The 17,416-nt window shown below is 43.0% G+C and overlaps 1 protein-coding gene across 1 annotated transcript in view; it reads right to left on the bottom strand.

Annotated features, from left to right (window-relative positions):
• LOC120447705 overlaps window positions 1-17,041 on the bottom strand; it is a 52,357-nt gene extending 35,316 nt beyond the window's left edge. Inside the window, exons 1-2 of the mRNA XM_044005951.1 lie at window positions 17,012-17,041; window positions 16,187-16,429 (exon numbers count right to left, since the gene is read on the bottom strand). Coding sequence (XP_043861886.1) covers window positions 16,187-16,429; window positions 17,012-17,041 — 273 coding nt within the window. The remainder of the gene's footprint in view (window positions 1-16,186; window positions 16,430-17,011) is intronic.
• Between the last annotated feature and the right edge of the window lie 375 nt (window positions 17,042-17,416).

The following is a 17,416-nucleotide window of genomic DNA, read 5'->3' as shown; positions in this document are numbered from 1 at the left end:
TCGACCACGACAGCGGCAAGATGACGAGGCAAGGCTGCAGGTGCAACCGGCACTGGAAGTCCCAGGAACCGCTGCGTCTGCGTGGTCATTCTCCAGTGGAGGAGCACAGGAGAAACACCCCCTCCTCGCGAAAAGAATTTCCCCCCCGTCGCAGTCCGCGATCCTCCGCCTCATTTGACTTCTCGTTGGCGAGATAAATTATGTCGCTAATGCAAAGTGCTCCGCTTTGTGTGGCGCGGGGAGAAGTTACCTGCAAATGTTGCAAGAGGTTGGGTGTCAAGGGGGGGAAGGGGCCAGAAAGGGAAGACGCACTGCCTCGTCGGGCTTTATCTACCACTGAAGTTTGTGCTGCGACTTGGGACATCCAGCTTGCAACTTGGAACTTGGAACTTGGGACTTGCAGACGGCGGAAGACTCTGGGAGTAGGCGTATTCCATATTAGCGGTACAACTTGCAGAAGTCGCAGTTGAAAGACACTGAGATCCGTATAAAAGAAATACGAATATCCGTTGATAAAGATACATCGTTAGGCTGGCGCTGTCTCCTCGGCTAATTACTCCAGACTTCAGTCTGAGGCGTGGGAAAACATTGGAGCGCAGATGGAAATGGAGATGGAGTTGGAGATGGACGGAGGTTCTATCTGGAGGAGATTGGTTTGTCTGCAACACGCAGCTCTCGAACAACTTAATAAGTAATTAGAATTTGCAAGGTAATTATTTTTATTTGAATTTTTGATTGAAGCAATAAACCAAATTAAGGAACCAATTAAGCGATGTGTCTAAATTATTTAGCCAAGCTAACAAAACCAAAAATATGTATATATTGGCTAGATCTTTAGGCAAGTCTGTCAGATGAAAAATCTTAAATCAAATTGCCAGACTAAATGCTTGCATTTATATGTAAGCTATGTCTATATGTACCTATACTAATATTTAAATTTTAATTGTTTCTGTCAAATATGCACCATTATAGATTCATACGATGGCAGCCGCATACGTGAAATAAATGATATATCTCAGACCTATATTTTCTTTTTTTTTCCCCTTTGGCATAAGCAAATTTTTTTTATGTCTCGCCATCGCCGCCTTCAATTCTTGGCAACAGGCTGAGAACAACGAGCATATCCCTCAAATCCCCTGCCCTTGTGCCTTAACGAAAAGTTTAGGTGAACAGAGATTAATATGTCCAATTACTGTGACAAAACCGCAAAATGTTGTCTGCATTCCCTCCGATTTTTGCCGCGAACAAAAATGATATAATAGTGCACCGCCAATGTGCGATATGCGGTGGTGCGGACCACTGCTGGCGGTGGTTCTGGTAGAGCTGCAGTCCGCAAAAAATTTTAAATAAATTTTTAATCCATTTAAGTGTTTTTTCATATCACTAAATACAATTTCCAATTGAAGATATCTTAAACAAATATAGCACAAATAAAAGTACACAAACATAAGTACAAACACTTTGTATAAAAACCCATAAGTGCGATTGACATCCTTCAAGTGTCCTATAAGTTTGATATCTTATTTGGTCACAAATGATAACCATATACCACATACTATATACAATACTAAACTTTTTCCGCAGTGTACTGGTGAGCCGCTGAGTTGGCGGCGCGTGCTAATTAGCGTCAGTCGTCGGCGGCGACTATAAAAAAACGTAGGCTAATTTGTGGAAAACGCTGCCCCACCTCCGGGGCGCAAAAAAGGGGTGGACCCAACCCCCAACTTGCTTGGGGAAAATGCATACCCCCACAACCCCCACCCCACCACGTTTAACCCTCTAAAGGCGCGCAAAAACATTTTCCATGTCACGTTGTTGGCGCAAAGTTTTTCCTGCCATTTCGGATGACAATTTTTGTGTTGCTGCTGCTGCTGTGCATAAAATTAATTTCGCGATGTCTTTTGTTGCCGCTCACCTAAGTGGCCAGGCCAGCGGAAAATGGCTGCCACAGCAGCGGCAAAGATTTTGCAACAGCTGCAGCAGCAACTCAAAGACAAAACAAAAAAAAAAAAGTTGAAAAATGAAAACAAACAAAGCCAAATAAAAGAACACAAACAAGCGAAAAAAGCGTGCTCCCATTTTGGCCCTCTCGTTTTTGTTAGCCATTTCATTTGCTAGACTTTTTATTATTAGTACTTGTTGTAGTCGTGTTGTTGCTGCTAATTTGAACATTTGCGCTGGCTAAGCGAAAGTAAACAAGAAACACACATGCTCCACCCAACAAATGTTTTTGAATAAATATTTTTAATTAAATTCTGCAGCCCGCTGACTAAAATGAAAGACTTCTGCCAAAAGTTGAATGGAGGCAGCAGTTTAATTCGGTGAAACAGGAAAAGCACAGCGGGCCATTCTAAAGGTGCACTTGTATCTTCAGATGAAGTTCTTGAAGTGAGCCAAACGTTTCACACACATCACAGATACAGTTCATAAATCGCTTAGGATTATCGCCACAAGACGTTGCACAACCATCCACCATTTGACACATTTCGCAGACGAGTTGGGGAACTCTTTTCGCAGCAATTTTCGAAACGAATTGCTAATGAAAATGTCATTCGAAAATTGCAGCACGTACAAGGCCTGCAAAATGGGCAATTTGTTGCTCGTGCCGCAAAAGCCGCAAAAGATGAAATAGTGCACAAAAAATAGAAGCTGATTTATATGGATGGGTTTCAATATATTTTGGATTTTTGTGAGTTTAGATTTTAACGAATTTAAAAGGGAATTGTGTACTTTATTAAAATTTAAACATAATTCAGTAATCTCTAGGTAAGATATTTATGCGGTTTAAGCTTAAATAATATAAAAGATAACTTTAATAAAGTACCCAGCTTTCTTAATTGCAAGATTCAATATATTTCAGATACTCTGTATCTGTGCACTTAAAGTGAATGAATTTTTTACTGTCATTACTACTAAGTGAACTTTAAAGCGTTAACAATCTAAAATGTTCTTTTTGTTAACATTTTATGTTAAAAAGCACATAAATAGAAGCACTTGCTTAAGGAACCAAACAAGAATCAGATATGTTATATTTTTAAAACATAAATACTCCCAAGTATTTAGGCTGCTTCCTCCTTTTTCCTTTCAGTGTAATCCACCCGCTCACACCTGCTCTTATCTGCATCCACGTAGCCATCGAGTTTGCGTCTCGTTAACTGCCAAACGTTTGCCGATTATCGCGCGATTTTTGCATTTCTCTGTGGCAAACAAAGTGTAAAATTATTTAATGCATGTGCTCAGTGGCGGAAGAGGGGGAGGGGAGGGAGTTCAGTGGGTGGCTGGCTCCATTGATGGGCAGCCAGCGATATCATTGGGCAATGCTGCCTCCTTTGGCTGCACTTGCGTTTCGTAGGTGTTGCTGATTGCAGCACGTACTTGAAATCGAAACTGCGAGAAAAAGGAACAAAAACGAGGGGCGATCAGGTGAGCCAACCAGTCAGAAACTCTTTTTCAATTTAACTTATGCAGCAGCCGCGTTGTTGCTGCTTGTAATTTTTGTTGTTGCTGCCACAGATGCAATCAGGCAAAAAACCGAGGCAAAAGCTATCGATATCAGTTGCAGTGTGTTGCTGTTGTTGCTGTTGTAGCCGATGTTGCTGCGGAGTCAAAGGCAATCGTGCAACACGGCATGTTGCAGCTTGTTATTGCTTGATTGCCGCTAAAATTAAGTTGGCTGCAGCAGCAGCAACAGCCACAATCCACCAGCAGCAGCAGCAGCAACATCAGAGGGAGACTTCAATGATAAATCACTTAATTGCACGGCGAACGCGTAAAATGGAAATTGAGCATGGTTTGCTACAAAAGCCGAGCCAAGGGGTTGAAGGGGCTGTGCCGGGGGAGGTGGGGGCGGCTCACCCGCATCATAAACTCTAATGATTGCCAGCCACCGTCGCCGCCTCCAATATCAATATCGAAATCAATGCCTGACAAATTGACACAATTGCCGCATGAGTCAATTGAAAGCGAAAGGAAAAAGCAGAAATGCTCGTAAGAGAGACACAAAAGCGAGTACAAAATTTCTCACCCAGCAGTTGTTGCCCCATGTTGCTGCTGTGTGTGTCGCTTGTTGTTGTTGTTGCCGCTGCTGTTAGTGGGCTGCCAAGTTTGTTTGCCACTTTATTTTATTGCCGCCCAAAAGGCAAGGCGACAACACCAGCAGCAACATCGAATCCGTTGCAATCAAAGGTTTTTTTGTGTGCCTCCGGCAAAGTGAAACAAATGGATGGCCACGATTCTAACTGGGAATGGCCAACCCTTCGACAACTGGTGGCAGCAACAACGCGACACAGCAGCAACATCAATTAAGCCAACTGGCCGCAAATTGCCCTCCCCCGAATTGCGAGATGCGGGTGTAAGTTGTCGCCTCCATTGGCTTTTGTTTTGTCACTGATTTCATTTCGATTCGATTGCAAATTGAAATCAATTGTCACCCTTTTCCAACCCCCCCAAAAAAACTCAATTGGTGATGCATTGATTGGGCATCATTTAGTGGCAATCTGGAATGGTTGGAGCAACACATTTGGGCGCTGGGAACTGCAGCTTTTCCCATTCAAAATAGGTTTCCCCATTAGTTATGGCCCCCGCTTGATTAGCACCCGAAATCAGTTGGTAATTAACCCCTTTTGCGCCTGCTTAGCCACCTGACTAATGCGCGTTATTAATAAGCATGCGACAGCGATCCCCACGCGGTTTCCACGCGGTTCTCATCGCACTCATCGATCGCATCATCGATTCCCAGGCGCTGCCCACGCAAAAATGCGAGTCTTTAGAGTCTTGAGAGCTGAAGAAACCTTCTTTAATTTGGGCCAGCAGCATTCGGGCTTCGAGGCATTGGAAAGCGGGCCGAGTGTAAGAAGATACAGATACAAAGGCCAGACGACGGCGACTCAATTTAAGCAAACGACTGAATGACTGATTAAAGCCAGAAAAGGAGAAACAAAACGAAAAAGCCGCAAAGCTATTCGAATGCTAAGGAACTCGGAGTGCCCTGTAATTCTATAGCAAATCACGAAATCGGAGAAAGAATATTATTTATGATTAAATCTAAAAGGAACCATTATCATTACACTTTCATTAAGTTTTTAAACTGTGTCGTAAGATACTTTCTTTCAGAGGAGATACATGGACATGTATATTTATCTACTAGTTGTTGCTTATAAGATTGAATTATTGAATTAATTCATTGAGTTATATCTAAGTCCGATATCATTTACCTCTTTATTAGCCTGCTACCCTGTACACAAAGGTATTTAAAGCCAAACCCAGGGACAACATCCAAAGCGACACACACAAATTAGCATTTCCCTTGTTGCAGCAGCAGCAACAACAGCAACAGCAGCAGTGGCAGCAACCGAAGAGAAGAGAGAAGCCAGAAGCTGCAGGAAATCGAGGCGAGTTCAGAGTCTGAATTCGGGGAGAATCGGTGGCACGGCGACTCCACTCGACTCATCATTAAAATGTGTCGTTCCAAAAAGAGGCAAAACAAAAAACAGAGGGCAGCAGACAGAACTTGATAGCGACATTCGCCTGTCGCTGATGTCGTCAATGTCGATGTTGCTGCTGTTGCTGCTGTTGTGCTGATGTTGCTGTTGCACAAAGAAGCCGCCAGGGAAAAATGCGAACGAGCTGCATACTCCCACAGACGCGACGATCCCAACTGCACCTGCTGTCCTCTGTTCCTGTCGCCATACCCATCCCCATCTCCATCCTCATCCCCATCCTCATACCCATCATGATGCCCATCCTCATCCTCATTCTGCCAACTCTGTCCTGTGTCCTGGGCCGTCATTTAAATTACATTAAATTGTTTGCGCTGACCATGAAAAGCTGCGGCAAATAAATTCGTTAAAATAACTGAGCCGAAAAAAAAGGAGAACGCGGCCTCAGAGATTTGCTGCTGCCAAAGTGGAGCAACAGTTCCCCAGCAGCAGCAACAGCAGTCGCAGCAATTTATGCGACCATGTTGCTGGCGGGCATTTGATTTGCAACACAAACAATGACAACGGCAACAAATTTCATGAATGAAAGATTGCTTGGACAGGAAGTGCTCCGCATAACGGACGCGGAGGTGGAAAGGATGTGGTTGTTGTCGATTGCGGTTGCTGCTGCAGTTGCTGTTGCAGTTGCTGCTGCTGTTGCTGCTGCTGTTGCTGCTGTGCTTGTTGATTGTCTGTCGATAGGCGCGTTGTTTTGTCAGTGGGTTGCGCAAAAATGTTGCTCAATCAGCATGCATAATGCAGCAGCAGCAGCAGCGGCAGCAAGACAGCAACTTCTCGACGAGGGTGGCTCTTGTAGTTTTGCCAGAAGTCGCACAAATTGAAGGCGATCTCCCCCAGTTGCAAGTTGCTGCTGCCGCTGGAGAATGCGCTTGTTGCAAGTTGCTGTTGTTGCCGTTGTTGCTGTTGTTGCTGTTGTTGCTGTTGTTGCTGCTGTGGCCAATTATCCGCTTGCACACTGACATTGAGGCCTGGAACTCTGCCGACTTACTCCTTTTAAGGAGCAGGTTAACGAAGCGCATTTATATTGTAATTATGTTGCATTCGGCGTTAATTTTGTGGCCCAGTGAAATGCCTGCTGCTCGAGAGCAGGCACCTGCAACTTGTGCCTGCAACCCTTTCGTCAGTCGCAATCATTTTAATTCAATTTACAAGTTCAACTTCCTCACCTTTCCCAGCTCCTTGCAGCAGCTCCATCACTTTGGCTTTTTCGCGGGTGCCAAGTGGCAGCCATGGAAATGGAATTTGCTGATGTTGCCGCTGTCGGTCGCTTCGATTGCTGTTGTTTCAGTTGCTGCTGCTGCTGTTGCTGTTGCTGTTGCTGCTGCTGGTGTTGCCTTTATTTTGGCTTTGCTAAATTAAGATTCCATTAGTTTTGCGGGCTGCCTCGGCTTTGGCATCTTAGAAATGCTGGCTGCGGCAGCGACTATAAATCTTGCAAGTGTCAAATGATGCAGTCGCCTCCTCGCTAAGTGCCTGGCAGCGATTCTTCCCTTTTCTCCTTTCCATTTTCCATTTACCCCTTGCCCCTTTTCCCTTTTTCTTGATCCGCCCCCCCGCCCCCTCTGCTCTCTAACTGGCAGACAAACGTGCGGAGAAACAATCGAAACGTGTCGTAGACAATAAATTCCAAACTACAATAAATTATTGCTATAAATATTTCGCCAAAGCTTTTTGCCTCAAGGCATCTTCTTTTTCTCTCTTTTTTTTTGGCCAGGAAGCCGGTGACAGACTGTCGGTGAGTGAGTGTCAGGGAGTTTTCAGAGTGCCGGAGCAGTCAAAAAAAATTGAATAAGCAATCGAATCCGTTGCGGAATCGCCAACGGAATGAGAAATGAAATCCCCCGGTTCAAAGGAAAGGGATTGAAATTGAAATGGTGCGGGGTTCTGGGCCATTGCAAGCAAATCCTTTTATGGCCAGGCCAAATAAATCATCTCAGCCGCACAATGATGAAATTATTATTTATGCAGTCAGCATGTCTCTTTCCTCTCACCTGGCAGTTTTATTTGTGCGTGCTTTCTGCTCCAGTTAAATGTATTTCCCTTATTTTACACCTCAATCTCTATACCCTTTCTTTTAACAATTTAAGGTTGAAAGAAGGTATTTTACATCTTTGAATAGGAAAACTTCGGATGATTAGGTTAGCTCTTGAAAATGTTGTTTATGAGACAGCTGTGCATAGATGCAAATAAAGATGGTAAATACTATTTACATATATTCATAAATTTCTCAGATAGCTAAAATTGTTAAAGAATGATAACTTATCAAAGACTTAAGGAAAGTTCTGGCAGTTGAAAATCTGTATTAGTCTTTAATATTGCACCTTAAAATCTTTATGTTCAAAAAAATTATAATAGAATGAAATAGGGTACAGATTGGAATAAATTATTATAGATAATTAATTCATTATAATTCGATATGAAAGGTGTGTATTTGGAATACCTTCTCTAAGTAATTTAAAATTGTAGTAATGTTATAAGTATATATTCTAGAGCTTTTTTATTTGCGTTTGTTTGATGTTAAGATAGGGTATACACCTACCTTGATAATGTTGAAATCCTGCATCCTCCGCTCGCCCAGTAGCCCAGTTGACCGTCAAAGTTCGCTGCGATTTGGCCACTTGTTGCGGCCTTTCCCGAGCCCATTCCCCCCCATATCCTTGCCCCATATCCTCGCCCCCCCCTTTTGGGGCGCCCAACTGTAAGCCTGGTCGGTTGTCGCCGGTGGAATGATGGCATGCAACATTTACCGTATTAATAAATTATGAGTATTTATGTGCTGTCAGAAGTCGTGACGGCAGAGCGACACACAAAGTGATAAAATTAGCACACAACAACAGCATCACAGCATCGGCGAAAAATCTCAGTGCGTTGTTGTTGTGTGTTTCTGTTTCTGTTTCTGTTTGTATTTGTTTTGTTTGCGAGGATCGTAAATAAAATATGCGTTTTTGTGCTCAATTGAATGTCTTCATAAGCGGGCGGCACCAAAACAATTGGAAATTTATGTCCGCGCCATATATGGAGCAGCTTTTGAGCATAACTGTAAGGCTCGGAAAACCGAAAACCGAAAACAGAAAATCGAAAACAAAACCACTGAAAAGCAACAGGTGCAAAAGTTGGCCATAAATATTTGTGGTTGCCGTGGGGATAGGGGGGTTTTATCGAGGGGGGTGAGGTGCTGAGATTCAGACTTGCACTGGACGCGAAGATCTTGTAATACGTCCTGCAACAACGCCAATAACAACAGCGACATGCCAACAGCAACACTGCAACACAGCAACACTGCAACACTGCAATGCTGCAACACACCAACACCATCGGCAACAACAACTTGTCTTTTGACACTTGGCGCATTTGACACTCAACGCGCGCATTCACTTTAAATCTAAATTTACTGATATCTGCGTACAAAATAGTATCAACAGCGGCGACAGCAGCAACAACAATAACAACAACAACAACAGCCAGCAACAAAAACGGCAACAACAAGTTGGCCGGGCTAAGACTGTCGAGTAACGAACGACCTTAGAGGTAATAAACATAAATAACGCCATTGAAAGCAACGCAGACGCAGCTGAGAGAGATCGAGACTGGAGACTTCAGACCCCAAGACTGCAGACTCTGCACTGGGAGAAAAAGTGTGCAGTATTCTAAACGAACTCTTAAAATTATAAATAGGTTATATGACATTTAAATTACTTTCAATGTTAACTCTACCTACCATTGCAACTTGAATAAACTTTTATGAAATGAAATTACCAAGTAAAATATATTTAACAAAAAAGATAATATTATTAGGAAAATATATATTTATTTTAATAAATAAGATAATTGAAAACTCTTTCGTTGTACTAACTTTACACTAACTTTACACACACTTTACACAGATAAGTTAATTTTATTTTCAGTGCAGATCTGGCCAAGAGCACTAGAAGTGGGAGGTGGATAAGGTGCAGCAGGTAGCAGGGGCGGGGGCAGCGGCCGAGGGGCAGGAGGCAGGTGGCACTTGGCAGTTGGAACTTGGCACTTGGCTCTTGAGAGGGGCGAAATGCGGGGGGGGGAGGCGGCAGGAGACTGCGGCTAGCCATGCTATATGTCCGTAGACAGGCCGAAACCCGGGCTTGTTACTTTGTTGGCCACAAAAGACGGCGCGGCTGTCTTTGGGCCGTTGTCTATGGGCGGGCGTCAGAGACGGCGAAGGTCAACAGATTGTCGCTGTCGTACTGGACTGGACTGGAGTGGAGTGGAGTAGAGTGGAGTGGAGTACTCTATGGTGGCTAGATGTGGATGTGGCTGTCGATGCCGGAGTCTGTTGTCTCTGGGTTCTCGGTGGATTGGTGGATTGGTGGACTGTCGGTTTTCGGCTGGCTCTGGGCGTTACCGTGATAATTGTTTCTTGTCCATTTGGCCAGCTTGATTGCAACTAATGAACTCTAATGAAAAGCCAGCAATGAGATTTCCATTTGCTTTTATTGGGGGAGGAGGTCATTTCCCAAAAGTGCAATAACAGATAAAGAATTCGGAGATCACTCAGTACTGTGGGAAAGAAAAGGTAAATTTAACTATCTTAATTGGCAACTAAATGACTAACTAATGGGTTTTGACCTCTGCGAACTTTTACCCATACTTTGTAATTTTATTGGCTTGGGAAACTATAGTATAGCACACTAAACTTTACTAGCTGTAATTACAATTACAATATTACAATTTGTGTTGCATCTTAATGAGGTTTATATTCTTACTTACTTGTTCTGAAAAACCAGAACATAGAGTCCTGGCTTAAAAGTACGACCTTTTCTCACATGAAGCTGTGGCTGAAGCCCAAGAAGTGTGTCCTGTCATCCTCTCGCTCTGGCTGCAAACCACAAATCTGGTCAGAAAGACATACAACTTAAAGTTGAAAGTAGTAAGTTGTAGTAAGGTGGAGAACCACGATGATGACCACCAATAGCGAGCTCCGATTTCCGATGCTGCTGCCAAAAGCGGCGTGTGATACCAAGTGGCAAGTGGCAAGCGGCAAGTGGCAAGAACCATGTGCCAGTGGCTGGCCCACTCACTCAACCACTCCGAAGTGCTGACGAAATGTCAACAATGCCAACAAGTCTATCAGCCACAGCCACATCACTCGGGAGCGAGAGCCCAAAGCTGACACCCACAATGCCGCAATTTGCATAAGCTGCCAGCAGACAGATTGGCGGAGGGGAGTAAGGATGTGGAGGATGGGCCACCAGATGAGATGGATGCAGTGGAATGGCATGGCATGGGATGGCATGGGATGGGATTGGATGGTTTCATTTGGTTGAGTTGGAGGAGGCTGAGGCTGCGGGCCACAGACTGTAGGTGGATGTGCAACAAGTAAGTCAAGCCAATCATCGAGACAGCAGCAACATCTTCAGTAAATAAATAAGTTAACTTGGGAACGAAAATAAATATACCCTAAAGACTAAATATAAAATACAAACCTTACATTGTATAAATTGTAACCTATTATATTTAGTGAAGCAGCTTATAACAAAATAAAGTTGGAAGGAAGTTACTACATACTATCTTTGTATATAAAATATTTTAGAGATACACAAGTGACTTAACTTTACTGTAGTAACTAAACAATCTTAAACTCTCAAAAATTAACCTTAATATCTCCACTTTAGTTGAGTAGAGTAGAGTATTTTATTGGGTGCTCAAGAACCAAGTACATTCCTCCTTTACTTTTCGGTAACCTTCACTAAGCTAATGTTTACTCCTTCAGTGCATCCTGGAGCACTATTTTTTTTTTTGGTTTTTTTTTTTTGCGAGGGAGTGGGGAATAGATTGCCTCCCGTTTTGGGAACCCGCTTTGGATGCTGCCACAAGACATAATAAAAATCTCTTTTATGGCACTTAAGTGTTTTGTGTGTGTGCGGATTGTGGGTAGCATTTACCTTCAGCTCCGGCCAAGAGCCACAAAACTTGGGCTTGCAGCTCCAGCTCCAGCTTCAGTTTCAGTTTTAGCTTTAGCTCCGGAGCTCCGGAGTCTCTGGAGTTGAGATTTATGCGACTTTTGGCCAAAGTAAATTGTGCATAAAAAAGCCAGGCCAAGTCAAGCTAGTGTTTGATGATGAAGTGCTCAAAAATATATAATGCGAGCTGTGGAAATTTACTAAGTGCAAGAGTTGAATTTATTAGACAAAAGTTTACTGTTTACGAGCTGTTGTCTCAGCGCGTGCTTATCAACTGCTGGCCATCAGCGGACTAACTTATGGACCACTGGTCATTTTTTTTTTTCACCCGGATAACAGGTGCAGTTTGGTCGTGGTTTAGGCCCTATGCAGTTGGTCAAAAGCTGTGGAGTTGGTAGTTGCAGTTCAAATGGAAAAAGTTCGCTCCCACGATGCTGGCAAATTACACAGAGAGAAAGAAAGGGGAGCGCCAGCGAGCGGGAGGAGCTACATTCAAATCCCATCAGCCACGCAATGCAATCATCATGATCATTATGAGCGGAAATGCAGGAAAAGTAGGAGGTTTTTAACAGCCACCGACTGCCGACTGCCGACGGAACGGGCGGCGATTGCAGTCGCATTTTTTACCCACTGCCGCTAATACCCAGTGCTTTGATTGGGGTATGCTCGAACAGCATAATCAAGTAATATAATTGAACAAAAATATTTGTAACTCTGAAAACTTCAGACTTTAATTAATGACAATTGAAAGCAAAGATTTTAACTGAATACATTGTACAAGATTTTTGCCAAAGTTGATATATAATATATTTTAATACTACATTACTCTGCATTTGTACCTTAACATCCAAGAACTATAGCAGTAATAAGATGCTGCAGTATCTGTTTAACTCTGTCTGAATTATTTGCGTATGTCCCAGGTAGAGACACACCCATGACTAATTCCAGGGTATCGCCGTTGTCCTGCTTCCCCGCGCCCAGGCTCACTTTTTGCTGCCTTGGCCGGCATCCTGTTCGTTCTGCTGCTGCGCAGGCATAAAAAAAGGCCGCGCGGCATGCAAAAAGTGCCGACGACGACGCCGACGCCGCAGCGAAGGCATTTTATGTCGCCATTGCCGCAGCAAATGACTTTAATTGCATTTCTCAATGCGGTTTTTCAGCTCTCGGAGATCCCAGATCCCAGTTGCCATTCCCCAGAATGAAGTGGCACCCTCGGGTCGCCAGTACAGAACTAAGAACTTATACCAAACTCAACTCAAACTCAAGTGAACTGTACAGACAGGGCGGCGTCGTGGTCGTCGCCAGTTTCAGCAAGCTCATCGACGCAATCTTGATATAAATAATAATTAAATGGATTAGCTCGGATATCGGCCATTAGAGAGGGAGACGCCCGGCTCGCGGTGAACGCCTCTGGCCAAGATGCTGATGGCCAGATTGCAATTGGTAATGCAAACAAAAGGAAGGCCTGACAGAAGCCGCATCTCATCTGCAGCATCCATAAGTTACACACTGGAACAAAAATATGGCAATACCCGCACCATATCTATGCTTTCTATAAGTAGTGATTTAACTAAGATACCATAATGATATATTCATGATATGATATTGTTTTTATAAATAATATATTATACTTATTGTTGTTGACTGAAGTATCATGTGGTTGTGGGAGTTATAATATTTAGTTGATAGAAAAGAGCTATACAAATATCTGGTAGTACTGAAATTTTCTTGCAGTGCATCCACATCCCGCCGATGATGATCGCGAGTGAGCGGCTCGCGCTTGCGCTCAATTAATTAATGGCAACTGCCATGAAAGAGCCGACTCTCGGCCGCAAAGCAAAAATCCAGCCAAAAGGCCGATCTGCAGCCGCAGCTCAGCGGAGATTGCTATCGAAAGTACGTCTGTACATGCGTGTAGTTTACATACTCGTACAAAACAAAAAAGCCAAGTCGGCGTTCACACGCCGCCAGCCAAAACACCTCTCCACCTCTCCAGCTCTATAACTACCTCTACCTCTATCACCTGAACTGAGCCTAACCAAAGCAAACTGAAACGAAGCGATCTGAACTGAACCGAACTGAACTAAACTGAACGGAACCGAACATTCGCCCAATCGAATCTGCGCCTGCGCAACTCTTTTTCGGCAGCAACAAATTTCCAGCTTGCCGCCTTTCCATTTTGCAATACCCTAACCGCAAATGGGTAGCTGTGCGTTTCGCACAGGAAAACAGGAACAATAAATATTACACTAAAATTTAATTTCCGCTCACCGTTTGGTTTTCAGTTTAGAAAAAATATTTATGATCACAAGATCAGTTTAAAGCAAACACGTTTTGCTCGTTTGAAATACCTTTAAAAATTAATGGGTTAATACGCCTTTTCAAATAAGACATTCCATATTTATTTACTGGAAAACTCCACAGCATCTGATATAATTGATATTAAACATACCTAATATTTGCTACTTATTTAACTAAAGATAACTCTATCTATCTTCACTTTTGCCGCAATCTGTTTGATTTTGCACCATTGTAAAGAGTATTTCAACGATCGGCTTTTTGGCCTTTCCCCAATTCGGAGGGCCTAATCTGTGGCTGCTTCTTGGCTGCTTCACCAGGTGCTCCATCGTCTCCATCTCCATCTACAACTCCAACTCCACTTCTCCTGACTTTTTCTCCTGCTCGGCAGCTTCTGTCTATCGTTTGTTGTTTGCCTTGTTTGGTCATGAGAATTTGCTTAATGAATTTCTTACAGTTTTATCGCTTAATTTGGCGCCTAATGAAGTTAGCAATAGGTATCCATCCCCCAGTTTCCCCATCTCCTCGTATCTCTTTCGCTATTCCCACTGATTCACTCCCCCTTCTCTTTTGCATAGATTACACATACGCCGTGTGGTCCCAAGCAAATTGCTTTGGACGTTGGCAGTTCCCAACGTCAAATATTTGGCTTATCCCCTACTTGAAATCGCCAATCTAGACAAACAATTCCAAATATATATTATGTGAACGATAAAAAACATTTGCTGCAAATATTTTTTGGTAATATTTTCCGTCTACTTCGCATAATTACAGACCCAAATGAGGAAGTCTGAGAAGAAGGCGGAGTTTTTCGCCAGTCGCGTCATCATCGCGTGCTGGTAGCATAAAAAAATTGCCAAAAAAGACGAAAAAAAAGGAGCAGAGAAATTAATTTTTTATTTACGAGCTGTCACAAATTCTGCTCTCTTTTTTTCGCCCAGTCTGTTGTGCACTCCACTTGACTTCTTTTCGGGTTTGTTTTTAATTTTTTATTGTTATTTTTTTTTTCGTGGGGCTGCCTAATATATCAGGGGGCGGCAATTTGCGCTAAGTGGATAATGTGCATAATGGTAGTTAAATTTAAATATGTCGTAAAACACTTTATTTCGGCTGTAGACAGTCTGCCATGCCACGAAAAGCTGTCAGCCAAAAGTTTGTGTATATGAAATCCTGACATCCAAAAAAAATATGAGGAAATGCTAATGGTAATTATAGGAGAAAATAGTGAAAGAGTGGATTGAGTTCGAATATGTGCAAACATACCATAGCAAGTCATGCAATCGCTGCTCTTTTGAAAGAAAGAACGGAACTCCAATCTTCAACTTGAATGTCTTTGGGCTGCAGAATAATGAGAAATACATATCTTTAAATTGCCAGTTGTCAACAATTGTCGTTCGATTTGATTGCCATTCGATTTCAAACTGTCAAATGTCCATTCGCCTGGGGCAAAGACAATAAAGTTAATAGAACAAATATGCAATTGATAATGGCCTGGTTTATAAGCATGACATTTGTACAAAACGGGTACACTGAAAATCGTAGCATAAGCTACTTAGCTTAAGTTCTTAACTAAAAAAGAGGCTTTGAATTTTAGTAAATATTTAAAAATATAAATCTACTTTGTGCAATGATCATTTCCACTATTTTTACTGCTTATAAAAGTTATTGAAAACTTATTGAAAACTATTTGAGTGCACTATGCTAATTCATTCATTGGTTTTCTCTCAGTGTAGCGTAAGTATGTGTCGTTTGGCCCGATACGACCTTGAGGCAACCAGTCATGTAATGAAATGCAATTACGATCAGAAACCGCACGACCCACACACAATATTTCCCCGAATGCAACTGGCCACACAGGCTCTGCCACAGCTTTTCCCCATCCGCAAACCGAAAACTCCAGCGATTTTCTATTTTTTTTTCACCATTTTTTTCAGATTTAAGCCATGGCCAAGAGAGCCAATATCCGAGTTGTGGTCGCAGTTAAAGGCTACGCATGCTCCGCGTGAGTTCTGGCGATAAATCGAAATTGTTTGCACTGCCAAAAAGCAAATAAATGCATCAGGTTCGTTGCATTCGAGGGAGGAGTACACACACACACACACACCCTGTAGTCCAAAGCCCATCATGCAGCATGGAGTTATGGAATTATGTGTCAAATTGGCGCTGCAACAAACAAGAGTTAATGGCCCCATCCGCGGCGGCCTCTGGGGCTGGCCAAATGGAAATGGAAATTGGCCGAGCGGAGGACGCCGCTGCCTGTGATTTTCCGCACATTGAATGTGTTTTTAATTACCAGCGCGGAGATGCCAAAGCGGCTGCGTTTGCCCGGCAAAATGCTACATTGGCAAAGTGGCAAAATGCTAAAATGGTTAACTGGCCAAATGGTCGAGTGGCCAAATGGTTGAATGGCCAAATGGCCGAATGGCCGAATGGCAAACCGAAATGCCAGCGCACACGCTGCACTCGTAGATAACAATTTAGCGGCGATTTAGGCATGTCCGAGATGGAGCTGCCATTGGAGCTGCGAATGGAGATGGAGCAGCTGCCATCGGAGCTGGAGCTGGAGATGGGGTCCTGCAGCTGAGCATTGGCAATGCCCACACCCAGATGCCAGATTTCAGATGCCAGATCCCACATCTCACTGCCCAGCACCCGCGAAGCCAGCGAACTGCCTACGATAACCGTCTTTATGGGCAACTGGAGATGGGATCGTGAGAAAACTGATGTTGATTTTTTAATATTGGCCGAAAATCGTTTTCCTGTTTTTTTGCGACTATAAATATCAGTATTTTCATCACAGCATTCGAAATATCGGTCCGAATATGGAATGTCATACCTCGTTGAGTTCGTAATTAAATTTCCAATCGAACTGTGTTTTCAAAAAAAAATTAAATTTTTTTCTCATTTTTTGTAATTTTTGATGATTTTTGAATATTGGCCGAAAATCGTTTTTCTGGTTTTTGGGACTATTAATATCAGTATTTTGATCACAGCATTCGAAATATTGGTCCGAATATGGAATGTCATACCTCGTTGAGTTCGTAATTAAATTTCAAATTAAACTGTGTTTTCAAAAAAAAATTAAATTTTTTTCAAATTTTTTGCAAATTTTGATTATGATTTTTGAAATTGGCCGAAAATCGTTTTTCTGGTTTTTGCGACTATAAATATCAGTATTTTGATCAGAACATTCGAATGGCTAATTTAAGTTCTGCAATCTGCAAACAGCCTAAATAGAATTAACTATTTAAGCACACGTGAACTTATAGGTATAATTACTTGTTCAAAGGCGATTTGGCCAAAGGCCATCTCTAGGTGCTACTGTGCTAAAAGTTTAGCATGCGGAAAATTAACATGCGGCTCAGTTTGGCTGGGCTCTCAACTCTTTTTAGTTCTGGTTCCCCGCGCTCCCTTCGCTTCTACTCATTCGAGTCGGGTTTATCTCTGCGTGTTTCCCGCTTACAGAGGGGGTGGGAAGAGGGGAGAGGGGAGGTGGAGAAAAGGCGGGGGGCGGCTGTGAGATTTCCCTGGTGAGAAAAGTCAACGGGCAGCGGCTTCCGAGGGGCAAATTGAGCGTGTGACCAAAGTCAAGTGCAGTGAAAAGTAATTAACTGGGATTGGTGGGCCAGTGGTGCGGTGGTTGGTTAGTTCGGTGGTTCAGTGGTGCGGTGGTTCGGTGGTTCG

Source organism: Drosophila santomea, chromosome 3L (assembly GCF_016746245.2).
Source record: "Drosophila santomea strain STO CAGO 1482 chromosome 3L, Prin_Dsan_1.1, whole genome shotgun sequence".
NCBI lineage: Eukaryota > Metazoa > Arthropoda > Insecta > Diptera > Drosophilidae > Drosophila > Drosophila santomea.
The sequence above is the reverse complement of the archived record's forward strand: the minus strand, read 5'-3'. Positions and strand labels throughout refer to the sequence as shown.